This window comes from Vipera berus (genome assembly GCF_964194415.1).
Source record: "Vipera berus genome assembly, chromosome: 1".
In the NCBI taxonomy this organism is placed as follows: domain Eukaryota; kingdom Metazoa; phylum Chordata; class Lepidosauria; order Squamata; family Viperidae; genus Vipera; species Vipera berus.
Genome location: NC_138202.1, coordinates 288,063,234 through 288,085,376, shown reverse-complemented (window position 1 = coordinate 288,085,376; position 22,143 = coordinate 288,063,234). Strand labels below are relative to the sequence as shown.

General features: G+C 42.0%; 1 protein-coding gene across 1 annotated transcript in view; it reads left to right on the top strand.

Moving 5' to 3' along the window:
* Window positions 1-7,077: 7,077 nt before the first annotated feature.
* Window positions 7,078-22,143, top strand: part of ERO1B (endoplasmic reticulum oxidoreductase 1 beta) — a 30,631-nt gene continuing 15,565 nt past the window's right edge. The window contains exons 1-5 of the mRNA XM_081330201.1: window positions 7,078-7,456; window positions 12,855-12,974; window positions 14,614-14,697; window positions 20,925-20,966; window positions 21,741-21,823. Coding sequence (XP_081186327.1) covers window positions 7,346-7,456; window positions 12,855-12,974; window positions 14,614-14,697; window positions 20,925-20,966; window positions 21,741-21,823 — 440 coding nt within the window. The 5' untranslated portion in view covers window positions 7,078-7,345. The remainder of the gene's footprint in view (window positions 7,457-12,854; window positions 12,975-14,613; window positions 14,698-20,924; window positions 20,967-21,740; window positions 21,824-22,143) is intronic.

Sequence of the window (22,143 nt, the reverse complement as noted above, 5' to 3'; positions counted from 1 at the left end):
TTGTAGTTTTGGGCTTAAAAATAAAAATGCCTTTTAAGATTTATTCTTTCAGATTAATTTTTAAAAATAAAATTAAGCATTCTTTGTAATTAGACATGATTAGAAGAGTAAGATACAGTATTCTAAATAGTCTATCAGATTCGAAGAAGACACACTATTGTGCAATTCATCAGTAGACACAGAGGTAGCTCTGCAGTCCCAGTCTGGTAGTACAGAGTCTAATACAATGGGGGCACTGGAGATCCATTCTTGTAGTAATTGTGGGTGTTATTCTGTGATGCTGCTCACAGTTTTCTATCAGTTTTTGGTGGCGCCTGTTGGACACTTCACGTTGCAGGGCTCGCCAATATGTTCTGCCTGTAGCTGCAAGTTCTAGTTCACTTGGCTGGATGTTAAAGTGGCAAATGGGTTATTTTTAAACTGTCTATGTCAGAGGTCCCCAGCCTATGGGCCGCAGCCCACTACCAGGCTGCGTCCTCTTGGCAATTGATTGATGTGCCTTCGATACAGAGTCCAGCAATCATATTCCTATAGGAGAGGAGCGATAACCATAGCTCTGTACACTTTTAGCTTTGTGGAAATATAGATGTTTTGTTGATTGAGCACTCTAGTATACAGCCACTCATGCGCCTTGCTGGCCTTGCTAATCTGAGAGTCAATTTCTTTGTCCAAAGACCCATCATTCAAGATGATGCTTCCGAAGTATTTGAAGCTGTTTAGATTTTTCAGTTGTTATGTCAATAGTCATTAGTGCTAACCAATGACATCGTAGTTCTAACCAATGACATCATAAGAATTTTCTTAAATTAAAACAGACTAGTTCTGCTGGATCAAGCCAAAGTTAATCTACGATCCCCGGTTGTCTCCTCTTTTCCAGTTCTTATACTTACTGTAGTTTTCAAATGTGAAGGCAAAATTGTAGGTAGTATTGCAGATGTAGAAGTATCTATTTGTCTAAGAGCTTTACCCTGTTAGCAATTTTAAAGGTCTTTCCTAATGATCCATACTGTGGAATTTGCCCTTTCACAGCAACCATGCACTAAATCAAATAAACCATTATTATCCCTATTTGTTTCTTGTTTACTTATATACAGCTTAGACTCTCTTAATCTATACGTACAGTAGTTTTTGCTCGATATGCATTACTTTATATTTAAATTGTACCCTATTTATCTCTAGTTTGAAGAGAATTTTATGGATGTTTTTACAATCATACTACGTATTTCAGAATGTTTAGCATCATCCAAGCCTTGGCTAGCTCCCTGCTTACTTGTAACCCAGTATACTTTGTAAGTAAATTCAAAAGTATTGGTCCAAAATCAAATTTTCAAAGAATACACTTCTTCTAGCTATCTATTAAGAATATTATCTATTTATTCCAATTGGCTTCCATTTTTAAACAAGTTCCAATCCATAAAAGTATGTTCTCGTATTTAGTAAACTTTGACAAGGAATTTTGTCAAAGTTTTTTTGAAATTCAAAGGTTACACTATCAGCAAGATATTCTCCAGTCATAGTTCAGCTAACACTGTTAAAGAGCTTTAAAAGGTTGATAAGGAGGATTGATGTTTAATCACTCTTAAAATACAGATGTATTAGTCAATCCAATATATCATTCCTATATTAAAAATGATATCTTATAGAGGTATGTTCTTTTCCTACTACCTTTTTGTTTTTATTTTACTTTAATGAATTATTTTTATTCTGATTATTGATAGTTATTTTTACATTTAATATCTTCCCCATATTCTGAACAAAATTGTCCTCAGTGTGCTATCCATCAGAGATATTAAGACTGCATTCCTCATACCATCTCCAGCCAACATGGTTATGGAAGATGGAAGTTGTGGTTAACACAGTTGGAGGCACCAAACTGTATATAATGTTTCAGCATGTCTTCTTGTTCTATACTTTTGTATGTTCTCCTTCTGCAAAGTCCCTTTGTGTAGTAAGTTTTTTTGATGAAGCTTTTACATCATCATGTAATTTAAAATTATAATTGTGGGCAGCAAGATGTTATCACACAGAACATAGTGTTAATGTTTAAATGATCATTGCACTTCTACTAATGATTAGTCAGCACGAGAAGAGGAATTAGATCTATTGATTTTTGTTGTTTACAAAGTTAACTTTGAGTACTATATTTTAAGTACTGGTTTAAACTCCTTTTACAGTTTAGGTTTTCAAACTATGTGTATTATTAAGAGCTTCAAACACCTATTGCCTTGTTCCTTTTTATAAAATTTTATAAGAAACTGACATGCACTGGAATAATATTCCTGTTTTAAAGAAAATAATTTATTGCCATAATGAAAATGAAATGCTGCTTAACATATAGATCTATTCTAGAGGCATAAAATGTAACTTTATGTTCTGTTCTCTGGGATATCACTCAAAACTCAGGATATTTTTTCCAACCGGGGGTGGGGGAGGCATTATGCTGCAGAAAGCTACCCCATCTATTACATACCAGCTAACCAATATAATAAAGCTAAATCAAATGTTATTGCTCTCAAAGAGTTTCATATTTGGAAAGAATAAAAACACAAGTCATTATAGTTTATTCTAGCTGGATTGAGTAAATGGCTACTTTATGTGCACTCATGGTTATGTCTACATTTGTATTCCTAATTAAAAGTTAAATAATGTATAAATGTTTCATAAATATTTTTCTTCTAAATGGCCATATATACACTACACACAGTAGTGCTTCCTATGGCCTACAAAAAGTTAGAGAATAACTGAGTAACAATAAACAGGAAAGAAAATTCTAATATTATAATGCTATGTAATATTTATCTGGATTTCTGCTACCCAGATAAAATAACCTTATATACAAACACAAAAATACCAAAGCAAAAGAAATAAACAGTGAGTGTTCATTTCCAACCCTATTATTTTTTGATGTATCTGAATAAATATTACTGTCCTTGTTTTCAGCTCTATAGTACAGTCCTCAAAACACATAAAATGGGGAAAAAACATGTCACACATTAAGGAAACAATGTTTTTCAACATTCACAAAATAGTTTGTATTATGTTAATCAGAAGTAAGTGATCATGAGAAAGGCTATATTTTGGGTATTTTTATGACAGCATAAAAATGTCTTTGTTTTCATTTTAAATAATGGAAATTTCAACTTAACCAAAAGTGATGTTAACACCTGAGATTATTTTACTAGTATCAATGTTTCTGAACTGTAAAGATGATGCGTAATATAGTGAGGTAAAGAATTAGTTAATTTGAGAATTATTTAAATATTGTCCCAAATGTGCTTTGCTTCTGAACTAAAGAAGCTTCTTTCATGAGAAGTGAAATATCTTCAAGTAAAAACAAAGTCCAGGTGCCTTTTGAAAAAGCACCTTGGGATAACCATGACCTGGATGACTGAGAACCTCCATAGATATTTAAAATATTCCATCCATTTGTCATAAAAGTACTCTTTTAAATGAGTCTGCTCTTTGTAATTCAGTTTTCTCCTTTCCCATTTGATTTTCATTGAAGCCAAACAAATTAAGAAGTACCACATGGACAAGCACTTAATGGTGAAGGATTTAAATAATCTATTTAATATTCATAGAAGTCTATCACAAGTGAATGAGTTTTAACTAAGAGACATAGCCATTAAAGAGAGTTTCACTACTGAACTATATGTAATAAAAAGTAAGCAACTGCACTCTCCAGGAATTGCAGCAAGTAAGTTGCTTGCCTCCCTTTATATGGATTCTATACCACTTTGATTCACATGACATGATGAATGTTACCTTAAGTTATTCAAGCTGTTTAATAGGGATATATAGCCACCATTATTTTACTCTCTGTCTCATATACCTTTTAACCAGTCACTGGCTTTTTTAAGCACAGCCTTGGAAAAGGTATGACTAAGGCTGTTCTATTTTGCATGTACACGTTGTTTGAAAGCTTGCAAAGAAGAAGATTGGGCTCTGCATATTTTAGCAAATATGAGATGGATAATGAAGAGAGTTCAAATAAGCAGTTTACGTTTGCTCTATTTGTCACAGCAAAGCTTTTGTGGTTTGGGCCAGAATGCATGTAAAATTTGAATTTAAGTTTTCATTAGAAATGGACCCTTTAGAACTCAGTTCCAGGAACAGACTTCCATAGCTTGATAACATTTATGATAAGGAAATTCTTCCTTATTTGCAATTGGATTTCCCCCTGTACAGCTTTCATATTTTTGTTTTACCCTTGGGCACTATGCAGAACCTTCTGTGATATTTAATGTTTAATGAAGCAAGAGGAAGAGGAGGAAAAGAGAGCACAGTTAATTTTAAATTTAGGACCTCTTAACCTCTGAGAATTAACAGCCAGAGACACTTTTTTAAAAAATGCTATAGTTGTATACTCCCTCACTTGGCCAGTCAACATTTTGGTCTATTAAAGAAACAGTCATAAACACTCCACAGTAGTCTGTTGTAGAATTCAAGGAAATAAGAATTTGGTTCCACATGCAATAAAGAATAATGGATGTCTGAATTATGAGAGAATACACAGAATACACACGTACACACACAAACACACACAGAGGTTGCCATGGTTCAGTGTGCTAGAGTTTAAACAGCTACCCTAAACTAGACTTAAATAATATAAATAATACTGTCAATTCATGTGATCTTTATCAATTATTTTTTAAAGGGCTCAGTTGCAAAGAAGAATCAGTATGGTTTAGTACTTAAGATTGGATTTTGAAGAAACAGAACAAAAACACTCTTGATACTTTTGACACTTCTGAATATTGGTGTGGAAGAAGTTTACACTGATAATACCAGCCAGCAAAACAAATAAATGGATCATCAAAGAAATCAACTCAAGAGTTCTCATTGGATACACAGATTTATTTTTCACATTTCTGTACTGCTGATCTTCCTCAAAGATTATACTTTAAACACTTATATGAAGAGCTAGCTTTCTTGATAAGTTTGTAATGCCAGCAAAGGTAGAGGAAAAGAGGACAACCAGCAGCATGAATTCAGCTATACCACTATTGGAAAGCCTGAAGGACCAATATGGTGATAGATCCTCATGGAAAAAATCTACAGTATTTAGTTGCTAAGAGATGACATTTATTTGAGAGCACAATCAATTAATGTTTAATGGTAGACTAGCAGTAAGGAGACCCATATTCAAGACTTAAGAACACTGTACTAAGAATAGGCTAAGAAAGATGTGCTTGCAGGGTTAAATACATACAGAATAGCAGAGAAAAGGAACGCTATTCATATTGATAATCTGTCTGGAAATATTCATCTAATAGGGAAAGTAACAGGTGCACTCTCAAAAACCTGAGGTTATCTTTAAAACTATCAAAACCAAGCAAACAACAAAGCTATAAATTCACCATGGCATTTGTCTAACACAAACGCTCAGGTTCACTGAAAAAAAGGGATGGAAAAGAACATCTATGAAAATCCTTAAAAAAAATAATTGCTTTTTCTCTGCAAATGAATCAAGCACCAAATAGGGTTCCAAACCATGTTAAAGGCTGCTTGAGATATAAACTTAGTTTAGTATTATGTTGGGGTTTCTGGAGCAGCAGAACATCTACACAGATTATAAGTAATACTTAACTTATGACCAGTTAGTTGTTAGGTGAGTTTTGCCTCATTTTATGACCTTTCCTGCCAAAATTGCTAAGTGAATTATTGTAGTTGTTAAGTTAGTAACAGTTATTAAGTGATTCTAGCTTCATCATTGCCTTTGCTTGTCAAGATTGCAAAAGATGATCATGATCATGCCGGCATCAAGTTCCCTTCGTCCAGTGCGCTCCCACAGGGAGGGTCTGCTCAGGGTCCCACCGGTAAGAGATTGCCGGCGGGTAACACCCAGGGATAGGGCCTTCTCAGTGGGGGTGCCTGCCCTTTGGAACCAGCTGCCAGTGGAGTTGAGGACTGCCCCCGACCTCCGTTCATTCCGCCGGGGCCTGAAGACCTGGCTCTTCGAGCTCTCTGGCCCAGGCTGAGGATTAATTTATTTTAATTGGGGTTTTATTTGTACAGGGATAAATTTAATCTTTTTTAAACTTGATTTTTAACTTTTGTATTTTTGGCTTTTAATTACCCTGTAAACCGCCCTGAGTCCTCCGGGAAAGGGCGGTATATAAATGTAATAAAATAAATAAAATAAATAAATATGACTCCATCATAAATACATGACCATGGGGATAATGCAGTACTCATGTAAAAATGGTCACAAGTCACATTTTTCAGTACCTTTATCATTTCAAATGGTCACTAAACAAATGGTTGTAAGTTGAGGACAATGTATATTTTATTAAAATCATTTATTTTTCATCATCACAAGTGGGAAGTTCATAAAGAGATATTTCCACATATTTGACCCACCTTAAGCACACTAACTTGTGTATAGAAAAGTTTGGTTGTTGTGTACACATGAACATTGAAAGGGTACTTTAAAAACTGTAGAATTCCAGAATTACAACTTATTTCAAAGCTTCCATCTTCCTGTGATATAATTCAGTCTTTTGTAGCCACAAAATAATCACAAAAGCACTTCTGTTTTATGAGCATTCTAAAATTGAGTTGAACGTCTGTTAACAGAATCCCTAATACTTGGAAAGATAATTTAACCGTGTATGTAAAGTATTCCTAAAGAGCCATGAGGAGGAAACCATCTATAAGGAAATGACATAAGACCTCGCTGTTACACACTGATGCCCGAGAAAGCTGTACGGAAATAGGCAGGATCATATTGCACAAAAAATGTTTCCCAAAGCTAATCACTACCTCGCCTTTCCCTCAAGAACACCCCCGCCCCCCAAATCCCTCTAGAGTCCCTCTACCTTCTGTTGACGGTTATAAACTGCCTCCTCTTGTTTTGAAGGTGCGCGTGGTTCTTTCCTATTGGCCACTCTTTTGACCCCTCCCTTCTCGTCACTCGAGTACAGTATACTGCGGAGGCCGAAAGATAAGCTGACGAGAGATGGTTGGTATACTACGTTTCCCAAGGAGCTTTGCGCGGCCTAAGCTCTGTGATTGCTGCTACTTACTGCTCCTCCTCCTCCTCCTATGTAAAGGAAAGCGCTTGCTGGTGAAGCGCGCGCCTGCTCTCCTTTCGCAGTGTGTGTGTGCGCGTGTGTGTGTATGTGTGGGCTGGCACCGGGAAAGGAGTGAGGGCGGCGGCGGCTGGAGGAGGTGAGCGCATCCACCCGCTCTCCTGACAGGTCCCTTTCCCGGCAGAGTGGGGGTTCGGGGCAGGGAAGGCATCCCCCAGTGGTGCCAGCGGACATCCCGTCCTCCTGGCTGCCCAAAGGCGGCGGCGCGGGGCACGGGCCCCCCAGGGGCCCCGCCGAACGGCTTCTGCAGCATGAGCAGCAGTGGAATCGTCCGGAGAATTGCAGCCGAGAGGGATCGGGCGGCGCGGCTCTTGCTTGCAGCGGTGACTCTTGGCTGTCTTTCGGGTGCGATACAGGCCCAGGTGAGAGGAGTCGCCCGTTGGGGGAGTTCGGAAAAAGACGTCGGGATCTGGAGCGTTCTTGGGGTGTCAAACCTTTTAGGAGTTTCCCCGCTGGACTTGAGATCAGAGAGTTGCGAGAGAAAGTGGAACCATCTTCCACTCGCTCGCCGAGACCTCCTGAGATCTCCCTTTCGGAGGGGAGGGGGAGTTTTTCTTGGCTCTAGGTTAGCAGGTGTTTAAAGCTGATTTGTAATTAAGCCAAGAGAATGTCAACTAGGATTATATTGTATCCTGTAAGGAAAGAAGTAGTAGAGAGAGGGAGAATGAAGGACCTTTATATTAAAAGGGGGAAGCTCTGCTGTATTTCTGTGTCAATGAAGTGCAAAGTTTGCTCAATAGAGGAAGGAAACCTTTGGGCGCTTAATGTCTATTATCTTTTTAAAGTTCAGTGGGTGTTACAGAAATTTTGGATTATGTCATGAAAAAGTCTGTTTGAAAGTCAACGGATTGAGGAGCTATGGGGTAAGAGCAGCCCCATCTTTCTGGCTATTTGATTCAGTTCCCTGTTTGGGGAAACGGGTGCTTCTAAGAAAGCTGGGTCTCCAAGGTAGTCAGATATAAAGTGAAAGATGCTTGCTTAAAATGAAGGATGCTTGATTAAAAAGAAAGATTTTTACATAAATCTCCTGGCATTGCTCAAACTATTGAGAATGTTATTGAAAAAACTTATTTTCAACTATGCTTTCTTATCAGAAAGACTTTGGGGGGCCCGCTTAAAATCTAATATATGAATTCACAAAATGGGTAAAAGTATGAATAGTATTGCACAGAGTCTGTTCATTATCTAGAGATGATCTCCCACATGAATGTACCTGGGTGACATGCAGATTTATAAACACAGTTTTTATAATAGCTGCTTAAAATAACATACCATTGTGTGAAGGGCGCTTTAAGTTTGCCTTCAGTTTTGTTGTATAGAATACACCATTTTTCCCCACAAAACTGTCTTCAGAAACATATGCAGCTTACTTGAAAAGCTGATAAGCAAGTAAATATCTTTATGGTAAATCATGCTAATCACAGTGGGGTTTTTTCCTCCAGAACATAAGAGCTGTGGTGGACCACACAAAGACCTATCTAGTCTATCATTCCTTTTGTCACAATTCAATCTGTGTATCGGTAGGAAGACCACAAGCAAAACCTGAGCGCATTGTTCTCTGTTTTATTCAACAATAGTAGCCTTCATTAATACGTCTCTTTAAAAAAAACAGTTCAAATTCATTACTACAAGCATATCTTGCAGAGGAAAATATAATAGTTAGGTGCTGTGAAGAGATATTGTCTTTTTATCTATTTTGAGTCTAGTCAGTGCATAATTGGAAGTGAGTATCATTTTTTTCCTTGTAAAAAGGCTAAGTTTCCTTGCTTTGAAGGAATATGTGGTTATTTCTTATTGATTGTTCATTAAAGCACTTTAGGGTTTTAGTTCCCATATACTAGAGATGGGGACTTCTACCAAATTCATACTTGCTAATGTTACACAGAGCTAAAGAGAATTAAAGTTGTTAGGCCAGCATTTCTCAAACTTTTTGCTATCATGAAATGTTTGGAAAATATAATTAAAGGGACTGAACCCCTACACTTAGAAATAGGTGAGCACTGGGAATTCATTTGTTTTCTGGTGGCTCCGAAAATGACTGAGGCTGTGATCCTAGGATTAGCCTGATTGGACAAATGGAAGCTGTTTATCTGGTGAGAGAAGGGAATGAGGACTGTGAGGTTACCTATAGGACCCAAGCCCCCCACCCCTATGGACGTTACAGGAGACTTTAGCCCACCCAATGAGCTAGCACACATGGCTACCTTATCGCAACCAGGCGAGCCACTCATCCCCAATGAGTACCAGGACCTAGCAGAGGCATTTAGTGAGAAAGAATGTGACGCCCTGCCTTCCCACCAATCCAATGATTGCTCCAACAAACTGTTACCGGGAGCCAAACTCCCACGACTCAGAATGTATGCTATGTCCCCCCTTGAAATGGAGGAGATGCAGCGATATGTGGACAAAACCTTAGCGAGGGGATTCATTGAACAGGCCAAGTCTGCTGTGGGAGCCCCGGTGTTGTTTAAAGAAAAAAAAGACGGGTCGCTTTATCTCTGCATGGATTATAAAGGTCTGAATGCGGTGTGGAAAATAAATACCCCCTCCCCCTCCTGGTAAAGGGGAGTGTCTTCACTAAGTTAGACCTGAGAGAGGCATATTACCAGGTGAGGATAAAGGAGGGAGATGAGTGGAAGACTGCTTTTAACTGTCCCATGGGGAGCTATCAATTTAAAGTCATGCCGTTTGGACTACAGGGGGCCCCATGCATCTTCATGCAGCTGATTAATGAGGTCCTACATGACGATTTATACAAAGGGGTTCTGGTATATTTTGATGACATCCTGATATACAGCTGGAATATGACTGATCATGTAAAACTAGTGAGAGAAATGTTAAAGAAACTGTTGAATGCCAATCTTTATGTCAAGCTATCAAAGTGTGAGTTTCACCAGACCCGATTAGATTATCTTGGCTACAGAATTTCCAGGAAGGGCATTGAAATGGACCCGACAAAAGTGAAAGCCGTAATTGAATGGCAGCCTCCAGAGACTTGCAAACAGCTCCAGAGCTTCCTAGGATTCGCCAACTTCTACCATCAATCATCCCCTCCTTTGCCGAAATTGCCCCACCCCTTATGAAATTACTAAAAACAGGCAAAGAGGGAGGAAAGCCGCGACCGGGCCAACCACTAGCATGAACTATGAGCTGTCAGACTTCTTTTGAGAACTTAAAAAGACTATTTGCTGTTAAACCAGTCTTAAAGCATCCCTGCTCAGGAAAGCCCTTTGTAATTCAAGCTGATGCCAGCGACGTGGCCATCGGAGCTGTACTACTGCAAAAGAACCAGAGTGGGACCCTACATTCTGCGTCTACACCTTGAAAAAAATCACTGAGTGCGAGAGGAGGTGGGCTGTGTGGGAAAAGGAGGCTTTCGCAATCCACTGGGCTCTATTAAACTGGAGACACTATCTAGAAGGGAGCAAGGTGCCTTTCGAGGTATGGACTGATCACCAAAATCTAGAAGCACTGAAAACTCCCCGCAAATTGTCTCCAAAACAAGTGCGATGGGCACAGTACTTTAACCATTGTAACTTCACTCTAAAGTATATATCAGGAGGAAACAAATGTCTTAGCTGATGCTCTATCCAGACTGCCCCAGTACAAAGCCAGAGTGAAGAGGTTAATGAGGCAATTATCTCCAATCCACAAACAGCTTCTCAATTCATGCCACGCAGAGTCCCACCTTCAAGAACCTCTAACCCTGATGAAAATAAAATAAAGAGCTCCTCACCGACCAATGGTTCAAGGACAATCAAACCTCCCTGACATGCAGGGATGGTTTGGCTTACAAGGGGGGAAAGTTATACTTGCCAGAGACCCAAGGATATGCTCAACATTCTTGAAATCCCATTTTTAGTGATTCCTCGTTGTATTTACTGCTTACATTTGCAAAAACGTCATCTCATGTAGCACAGAGGATGAAAACTTACAATCAGTAACTGCGCTTAAGATCTGTTCAGTATTGCCAGTTGTATGAATGTTAACACTCACATTATGACTTGGATTATAACTTCTCAAAGAACCAATTTTCAGCCACTGATCCATTCCCATGAACCAGTTGGGTATTGGCACAGGCAAGAAGGCAAGTCTGAGACAACAAGTCTTTAGCTTACTGTCAACATATCAAAGAGGAAGAGATGAGAACTGGAGCAATGAGTGAGCTTTGACGTGGGCCATCAGATGGACTTTTGCAGACGGTTGCTGGTATAGTGACCACTGAAAATCATTTAAGTACTGCTGTAAAACTTACAGATTAGAGATGAAAGTAGGCTTGGAAGATCTACTTTTCTCTTCACTTATTTCTCTAATATTTACCCAACAGGATCTAAAGCAAAGCACACACCTTTATTTGAGATTTTGAAATAATAACTGTATAACCCTTTTCCATACAATATACTGTCCCTCAAAGCTATCTTTGTGTAACATGTCAGGGGTTATTTTGTTGCTAGGTAAAAGGAGTTATTTTCCTATTGCAAATTAATGAGACATCAAACAGTAGATCCACATTTGGCTTCTTGTCAGTGCTGTAGATATTCAGTCTTATCAGGCAAAATGGTGGCTATAGCTAGGCAACATATCCAAAATGGCTTCAGTCACATAGATGTGACCACTATTTTGATCTTTTTGACACCCATGGATGTCATGAAAACCTGAGTACATTTTCCACTTAAGCTTTAGCATTTAAATTTTCTATTTGAGTAGCATACTTTGTCAACAGAAATGTCTCCTTCCCAACTCAATAATCATGTGATAACTGGAGATTGTTGAAGTATTTCCATACATAGTAGAAATACTTTTTGTCTAATTAGCTCATACCTACTGATATCTAATAAGTGCTTTATTTTTTTAATGTTTGGGGTACAAGAACATGACAAATATTTCAAATATTTTAACCTGCTTATTTGAAATTTAGCTACATTTTGAATTCATTTCTTATAGTTAAACATTGTATAAAATATTACTCTACATACTACTAAAACTCTCATTGTCGTGATCTTTAACTGAGCGAAAGAGTATCATAGGGCAACAATTTTTGAACCAAACTACCTCAAATAGGCAAATTTACAAAATGTGTCCAAAATCCAGTACCCCTGATTCCCAGTGGAATTAAATTTGGAAATTATGGCTGTTTCAGTGCTATTGGATGTTGCTGGGGGGATGCAATGGTCACACATTCTTTATTTTCAGCGTTGTGTGAGAATTTCCTAGCCAATCCCTCACTCCCTTCCCCATCCAGCAGCAGCGACCCACTTACCTGCTGGAAAGGGAAGGGAAGGGGATTTTCAATGCTCCCTCCCAGATTCCCACTAGGCAACTCAATGGAAAAAGTGGCAGGAAGTTGGAAGTCACTCCCGCACCCACTGCTTTTTTGCCTGGTCATTCAGTTTCTCTAGGTAAGGAAATATCTTTGAAACGATGACCCAACATGGCATGGGTTGTCTAGTGCTAATTAGTTATTCTGGTTTAGTACTGTGAATGGTTTACACAGGTAAAGAGAAATTCCATTTGATGTGTTGTGAAACATGTGTTGTTATAATGAAGATAAGACTAATTGTGAAACATTTTCTTTTTATTTAAATAAAACGATGTATTTTTCCTTTTTTAATTCCAGATTTTATAACATAATTGGATCAGTTAAAATAATTAAATTCTTACCTAAATTCCTGATGCCTCTTAACTATATTTAATCATTTCTTCTTGCAACCTAAATCCCTAGTGTAAATATCTTTTTTTGCTGGTATTTGTTTTTCATAGGTAACAGGATTACTTGATGACTGCTTATGTGACATAGAAAGCATAGATAACTTCAACAATTTTAAGATCTTTCCCAAAATACAGAAACTTCAAGAACGAGACTACTTCAGGTATTACAAGGTACAGTAAAAATGGCATATTATTATAAAGCTGATTGAAACCTAGCTTTAATTCTCCAAAGAAAGGAATGAAAAAATAAAGAATAAGATGTGAAGAAATAAGACATTTTTAAAAATATTTGAAAAAGAGATCCAGGTAGTGGGGGAAAGAGAGGACTAGGGCTATGCAAAGCATTTGATAGTGCCTCTCCTTAGACAGCAGCTGCATCTCCCTTGGAGCTCTTTCTGTGTTCTCTGGGTGTGCATGAACAGATGACTATTTGGGGCAGCCAACAAAGTACTATAAAGTGGCTGTGTGTAAATGTGCCCAAAGGCATAGGCAGGGAAAGCCCTCAAAGCAACTGCATGAAGCTTGTGAACAAATGTAGCTGCCTAACAGTTCTGGAAGGTTACTTCATTTGTGGCAATGAAAATCCATTGAGGGTGGGATGGATAATATTTGGAAACATTACACTCAAGGCAAGATGTTTTGAAAAGTTGCTTAAATGTAACTGCACGGGGCTCAGCTAATTCATCCGGGCCTGCACGGCCCTCCCAAACTCCTCCGAACAGCCGAGGGTCCTCCAAAACTCCGGGCTTACAGAGCCAACGACAGTCAGCACAGCCGCTCCATCAGGCTTCGCTGAGCTCCCGCGGCCCCGACAGTCAGCTGGTTGGCACCGCAGAGCACAGCACGGGGCTCAGCCAATTCTTCCGGGCCTACACGGCCCTCCCAAACTCCTCCGAACAGCCGAGGGTCCTCAGAAAATCCGGGCTTACAGAGCCAACGGCAGGCAGCACAGCCGCTCCAAAAGTAACTGCCAGGAGCTTTTCCTCGACCCTAATTTCTCACCTTTATTATTGTTTATTTATTTGGGAAATTTATATGGATGCCTTCACGCTCACATAGTTATACTTAACTAAAGGTGACAAACCTATCTAAGTTGCTTAAATGTAACTGCTAACTAGTTTGAAACCTTTTAACTAGTAAAAAGAAATAATACTGTTTTAGTGAATTAATGAAATACACAAAGTATAACTGAAGGACTGAAGGGAAATAATAAGTAGCAGTTTTGTTTTTTTTTGCTGGAGATTATAATGGTCAAATTTTAAATGGATGTGATAATGCATTCATACCTATGTTACTAGATTTTGGCATGAGCTATATTTCCTCTAAGGGACGCGGTGGCTCAGTGGGTTAGGACGCTGAGCTTGTCGATCAGATGGTCGGCAGTTTGGCGGGTCAAATCCCGAGTGCCGCGTAACAGAGTGAGCGCCTGTTACTCGTCCCAGCTTCTGCCAACCTAGCAGTTCGAAAGCACGTAAAAATAGGAACCACTACGGTGGGAAGGTAACAGCGTTCCGTGCGCCTTTGGTGTCTAGTCATGCTGGCCACATGACCACGGAGATGTCCTCGGACAAGCGCTGGCTCTTCGGCTTTGAAATGGAGATGAGCACCGGCCCCTAGAGTCGGAAACGACTAGCACGCATGTGCGGGGGAACCTTTACCTATATTTCCTCTGTTGCAAATGAACTCTCAGAAAATTTTCTATTATTTCCAATGAGCTTTCCCCTTTTTGTTCAATTTGTTTAGTCTCATAATTTTAAAGGCAAACAGTTCTCAAATGAATATGAATGACATTTACAAATTGTTATTCAAGGTTAATCTGAAAAGACCATGTCCATTCTGGGCTGATGATGGCCATTGTTCTATCAGAGATTGCCATGTAGAGCCTTGTCCTGAGGTAAGTTTCAAAACAAAGAAGAAAACTGAAACAATACTGCATTGACTCATTGTCCTTGGTGTTCTCTGAGTTTTGTTTGCTTGTAGATGTTGGATTGCAATTAGGTAACATCGTTGGTGACAGTGACTATGATATTTTCTCACAGTTCCTATAAAGTAGTTTGCCCTGACGGTACTGGTTTTCTCTTTGATTTAGTGGTGGATTGGAATATTGCTTTCTGCTTGATTGTTTGTCTGAGTGTTGGCTGCTGGAAGAATGTGTTCTGGTCTTTTTTATTAATTGATTTTATTATTATTATTATTATTATTATTATTATTATTATTATTATTATTATTATTATTATTATTATTATTATTATTATTATTATTATTAATTTAATTTGTATACCGCCCTTCTCCCAAAGGACTCAGGGCGGTGAACAGGGCAATACATAAAAACAAGATACAAAAATTAAAAATTATTAAAAAGTAATTAAACAACAGTGCCTGTAAAATTAATACAGATTAAAAGTTAAAATCCATTTATAAAATCCAACCCCATCCCATCAGGCCAGGCCAGCTTGTTCAAAGAGATGGGTTTTAAGATCGCGCCAGAAGGAGCGGAGATCGGGCGCCATCCGGAGCTCGACCGGAAGATGGTTCCAAAGATCCGGTGCACCCACAGAGAACGCCCTCCTCCTGGGGGCCACCAGTCGGCATTCTTTGACCAGTGGCACCCTGAGGAGGCCCTCTCTGTGGGAGCGTACTGGGCGGAGGGAAGTTGACGCCGGCCGCAGGTGCTCCCCAAGGTATTCCAGACCCATGCCATGTAGGGCTTTGTAGGTCATTACTAACACCTTGAACCTCACCCGGAAGACAACTGGAAGCCAATGCAGCTCGCGGAGCAAAGGTGTGACATGGGAGTGTCGGGAAACTCCCAACACAACTCTCGCGGCTGCATTCTGTACCAGTTGGAGCCACCGAGTGGTCTTCAAGGGCAGCCCCATGTAGAGAGCGTTGCAGTAGTCAAGACGAGAGGTCACGAGCGCATGAGTGACCGTACGTAAGGCATCCCGGTCTAGATAGGGCCGCAACTGGCGCACCAGGCGAACCTGGGCGAAGGCCCCCCTAGTCACAGCTACTATATGGTCTTCTAGGGAAAGCTGTGAATCTAGGAGGACTCCCAAGTTGCGAGCCCTATCTACAGGAGGTAATAACTCACCCCCCATAGTGAGGGGTGGGATATCCTGAATATCCCGAGATGCCGGTACGCACAGCCACTCAGTTTTGTCAGGGTTGAGTCGAAGCCTGTTCCTCCCCATCCAGACCCGGACCGCCTCCAGGCATCGGGACATCACATCGAGGGCATCACTGGGGTGGTTTGGGGTAGAAATGAAAAGCTGGGTATCATCAGCATACTGATGATACCCAACTCCAAAACCACGAATGATCTCACCCAGCGGTTTCATGTAGATGTTGAACAGGAGAGGCGAGAGGACTGACCCCTGAGGAACTCCACAAACGAGAGGCCTCGCGGTCGACCTCTGCCCCCCTGCCAACACCGACTGCGAGCGTCCCAGGAGATAGGAGGAGAACCACTGAAGAACCGTGCCTCCCACTCCCAATCCCCTGAGGCGCCGCAGCAGGATACCATGGTCGATGGTATCGAAAGCCGCTGAGAGGTCTAATAGGACTAGGACCGAGGAATATCCCCTGTCCCGAGCCCTCCAGAGATCATTCACCAGCGCGACCAATGCCGTCTCCGTGCTGTACCCGGGCCTGAAGCCCGATTGGTACGGGTCTAGATAATCCGCTTCATCCAGGACCAGAGAGAGCTGATGCGCCACCACATTCTCAACAAACTTCGCAAGAAAGCGAAGGTTGGAGACCGGACGAAAGTTATTTAAAACAGCCGGGTCCAAGGCAGGCTTCTTGAGGAGAGAGGTCTTACCACCGCCTCTTTCAAGGCGGCGGGGAAACTACCCTCACTCAAAGAGGCAGATATAACCGCCTGGAACCAGCCTCGTGTCCCCTCCCGGGCTGCATAAACCAGCCAAGAAGGGCACGGGTCCAATAAACATGTGGTGGAGCTCAGCCTCCCCATAATCCTGTCCACTTCCTCCGGAGTTACAGGATCGAACTCCTCCCAGGTAACATTGACAAGACCGCTCGTGTCCTGATCGTCCGACGCTGCCCAGTCGGAGTCCAGACTGGTCCGAATCCGAGCGATTTTGTCCGACAGATGTTGACTAAACTCCTTGGCACGCCCCTGCAAGGGTTCCTCACTTACCTCCTGATTAAGGAGGGAGCGGGTCACCCTAAACAGGGCGGCCAGGCGATTATCTGCGGACGCGATGAGGGCAGCGAAGTAGTTAGGCCTCGCCACCCTCGTTGCTGCGAGATAAGACCTAATATGGGTTCTTAGTCACAATCGGTCGGATTCAGATTGGCTGGACCTCCAACCGCTCTCTAGGCCTCGTCTCCGACGCTTCATCTCCCGGAGCTCCGCAGAGAACCATGGAGCCCATTGGGATCTGCGCCGGGTCAGGGGCCGCAAGGGTACAACTCGGTCAAGTGCCTCCGTGGCCGTCCTTTCCCAGGCTTCCACTAAGGCATCTGCCGAGCTGTGAGTAGAGGAGGCAGGTGGGGACCCCAGTGCTGCCTGGAACCTCTCCGGGTCCATTAAGTGCCTGGGGCGGAACCATCTAGTTGGCTCAACACCCCCACGGTGGGGAGTGGCAAAACGGAAGACCAGCCGCAGGAGATGATGATCGGTCCATGACAGGGGCATAACAATTGGGGAGCCCCCACCAAGATCATCTAACCACCGTCCAGATAAGAAAACCAAGTCAAGGGTGTGGCCTCCCTCATGAGTCGGTCCATGAATTACTTGCGTCAGGTCCATGGCCGTCATGGAAGCCATGAACTCCCGAGCTAACTCAGATGCTCCTCCCAGGGATGGTAGATTGAAGTCTCCCAAAACCATAAGTTTGGGGAACTCAATCACCAGCCCTGAGAGGATATCGAGAAGCTCAGGCAGGGCTGCTGCTGCGCGACTAGGCGAAAGGTACACCAGCAGCAAGCCCAACTGCGCCCTAGGACCAAACCTCAATAAGAGAGATTCACATCCGACTATCTGAAGAACGGTGGCCTCCTGCGGACATAAGGTCTCCCTCATAACCACAGCCACTCCCCCACCCCTACCCTGAGTCCGAGGCCGGTGTAGCACCTGGAAGCCTGGTGGGCAAAGATCAACCAGGGGAATACCGCCCTCTGGGCCCAACCAGGTCTCCGTGATGCAGGCCAGGTCCGCATGCTCACCCTCGACCAGATCCCGGACGAGAGGAGCCTTATTAGCGACGGACCTGGCATTCAAGTACACCAGCCGGAGCTCAGGTGGCTGCACGTCCCCGCTCCCGGGACCTCGGGTCGAAGACAGAGGGTCGGAGCGCCTCACCGCTTGTAAATAGCGGAGATGCCCTCCTGGAGGTCGGTACGGCCCTCTGATCTTACACCTGCTGCCATTCCCTATCGTCGTGGGAATAGGCAATCCCACGACCCGCTCCGGAGGTGGCCGGCCCCGGCTCCCTCTCTACGCGATCTATCCTGGACCTGGCCTGAACAACAGTTGGTGGATTACCCCCCATCTCCAACCAACCACAACTCTCCCCCCTCCCTAACCCTACAAAAAATTTGGCTAAAAAAGGAACCAGGGGCCTCTTATTAAATTTATATCTGAGGCCCCTGTTCCTGCCTAGCCATCTCTCAGGGTCCCGACAATCAGGCCCGTCATCAAGAGGCAGAGTAGAAGATAAGGCGGGTCTTACCCAGGATGGGGGGCACCCCTGAGGGCGAACAAAACCGTGCTGGGGTAACTCAGGCCCATGATAATAATTAGATAATCCAGCAAAAAAGCAGACCCAGATCAAATAAATAAAATGGGAGGATCTTAAAGTGGAAGGAGAATATCCAGACTGCAAACCCAGCTCCGCTGCCACAAGAGCTGGGTAACCCCGGAACAATCCCCGTCCTCTCACAACGGTCAGGACCGGGGAGCAGCCTGGAATATACAGCCGGGGAAAGAGATACTGCCTAGAGCTCTCACCTCTAGGACGGTAAGAGGTGGAAACTCTTAACTCTTAACCACTCTCCCACAGTGGTTATACACCCGGAACCTTCCAGAACCCAGGGGGAAAGGAAAAAGGGGAGACAATAGGGCAAACAAGTCAGCGAGATGAATTAGGGCTAAAAAAACCCCATAAAGTCACAGAGTGGTAAGAGAAGCGCCGGTTTCAAGTTCCTTTTCGCGTCATGGAAGGGACCAGATGATAGTCGACCGATAGGGAGGAAACCAGGGCCCCATAGTACTTTAGTGGGGCCCAAAAGACATGGTCCAGTCAGTTACAGTAGTTTATGCCTCCAAATGTCCAGGCATAGACGTCCACACTCCACCACCCGGCCATGGTCACCATACCAAAACGGCCGCGGCGCTCCAACTCCCCTCACCGCCAACCGTCCCAGACGCCAACCAGGATCATCTCCACCACTCCAGCACTTCAAACGCTGACGCTGCTCCAAGCCGTAGTTCATAATAATAATAGTCGTAAATCGGCTGGCATCCGGCTCCTCAAGCAGCTGGAAAGTTCTCCCCAGAGCCGCCAAGCTCCGTCAAGTTATCCCGGGCTCCGCAAGACTCCACCAGACTCCCACAACAGCATAGCAGCAACCATGGTCAGCCGGTTGGCGGGGCGCGGGTCTCCCAAGATCTTCCAGGACCTCCACCAAACTCCTCCAGACTTCACTGGGTTCCCGCAGCTCAGACAACCAGCCGGTCGGTTCTGCACAAAGCAGGGCTCTGCCGGGTTCTTCCGGGTTCTTCCAGAGCCTCCGGAGGACTCCATCAAGCTTCGCTGAGCTCCCGCAGCCCGACAATCAGCTGGTCGGCGTCACAGAGCATAGCACGGGGCTCAGCTAATTCATCCGGGCCTGCACGGCCCTCCCAAACTCCTCCGAACAGCCGAGGGTCCTCCAAAACTCCGGGCTTACAGAGCCAACGACAGTCAGCACAGCCGCTCCATCAGGCTTCGCTGAGCTCCCGCGGCCCCGACAGTCAGCTGGTTGGCACCGCAGAGCACAGCACGGGGCTCAGCCAATTCTTCCGGGCCTACACGGCCCTCCCAAACTCCTCCGAACAGCCGAGGGTCCTCAGAAAATCCGGGCTTACAGAGCCAACGGCAGGCAGCACAGCCGCTCCAAAAGTAACTGCCAGGAGCTTTTCCTCGACCCTAATTTCTCACCTTTATTATTGTTTATTTATTTGGGAAATTTATATGGATGCCTTCACGCTCACATAGTTATACTTAACTAAAGGTGACAAACCTATCTAATATTCCTTCCTCCTCCTGTTTTCCTCACGACAATCCTGCCAGATGAATTGGGCTGAGGAGAGGCTTGCATGCCTAAGGTGGAACTAGAACTGACAGTCTTCTGGTTTCTAGGCCAGGACCTTAACCACTAGACTAAACCCTCTCTCTATGTGATTAACCTCTTTTTGTTTTCTTCTTAGTTTTTTATTGTCTCTTTTGAATGGTGTATAACAATGGTTTATTTTTAATTCTATTTAATCAAGGAATTGTCAAGTGAAAATTACACCCCTACCAATATTGGCAGGGCAAGCTACTATAGATATATATCCACATTCACTACCACTGGTGATGATAGCTAGATGAGTAATGAAACATCTACAAGCAAACAACCAGGCTCAGAGAGTAGCAAGAACTCCACAGTTCAACCCTGAGCTACATATATTCTCTTCTATTGGATTGACTATCCTACTGACAGCATATTTATTGTTACTGTGAGGATTTTATGTATGTGGAGGTCAGTGACAGAATGATGATTTAAATCCGCATTCTCTTGCATAAATGCTGTGTAGACTTTGGCTATGGTATAGGTATTCCTGATTTAAATGTTAATTGGATTTATATTTTTTTCTTAAGCATTTTATAGGGAAATCCCTTTGCCTTTGGTTGAATTTGACTCCCTTGAAATAGGCATGCAGACATCAAAACCTGTCAGATCGTAAATGAAAGTTTCTTAAAAGTCAATTTATTTGTCTGTGGAATTAATGCACAACTAGTCTTCCTGACTGGCTCCAATTCTGAATTTTCTTTAGTTCATTTATTTGGGGATTGAAAATTGCTTGAAAAAAGTAAAGATAAATGCTTACATTACTTGTATTTATTTTAGAGTAAAGTTCCAGATGGAATTAAAGCTGAAAGTGCTAACAAAGTAAGTGATTTCTTTCAAAATAATCTAACACCCTCTCTTACATATGGCAAATAGTAAATGTATAAAACTGAAAATTTGCTATCCACTCATGCCACTCCTAAATTCTGATGTAACATTGTGCTATGTTATTCAGTGGTAAAACCCTTGCCAGCATTCTTCTTGCTGTTTGTATATTGCTTTTCTCTTCTAGTAGTTGTAGCTGGCAGTAGTATATTTCGTTATACTTCCTTGTCATAGAAACAGATTTGATATTTCTCCTCCCTCTACCTGCACTTGCCTCTCTTTTTCTCTGTTTTCAAAAGTAACAAGAGACTAAATAGAACTATTCTAAATAGAACAGGATAGGATAGGAAACTGGTTAAAATTGATATAAAGTTTAGCCTAAAAATAAGGAATTGTCTAGGGAAATATATAAGCACTGGAATAATTATATTATTCTATTGTTACGTTAGTCTCTTGAAATAAACATTGCAAACAGTTTTGCAGTGCTTTAAAAGCTCAGAGAACTCCTTCTATAATCTTCATATTTTTTTAAAAAAATACATTCAGGTCTGGGACTTATGGGACTAAGGATTTATGATAATTCTTCAGTACAGTGAGGGATTTGGGGGAACACATGCAACAGAAAGTTCAGGATTTGTAAGAGATGATAGTAATGTATTGAAAAGTTAAGTACTATTTTGAAGCCAGTAATACTTTAGATAAATAGCAGGCAAGTATTTATCTAAAAATATTTGCATTGGAGATATAAAGATTACATATTCTGTCTTTCAGTATTCAAAGATAGCAAACCAAACCAAAGAACGTGAAGACTGTGAACAGGCTAACAAACTGGGTGCAATTAATAGTACCTTAAGGTAATTATGCTTTCAGTATTAGTGGAAGACATAATTCTTATTTAATGGTTCTCTGTATTTTCTATTCCTTATGTTCTGAGGAAACAAAATAGTTTCATATTTGATGGACCTTTTGCTTGAAACATTTGTATCAGTTCAATTGAAATTATACATGAGATGGATACATGCATCAGAGAACTGATAGATTCTACAAAATAACTGCCTCTTAATTTCTTAAAACTATTCTAGTGCAATATATATATATGAATTTCAATCTCACTTTGACTCATCACCTCATTACTTTTGGTCAGATGGTTCTAGTATTAGATGTAAACTTTCTT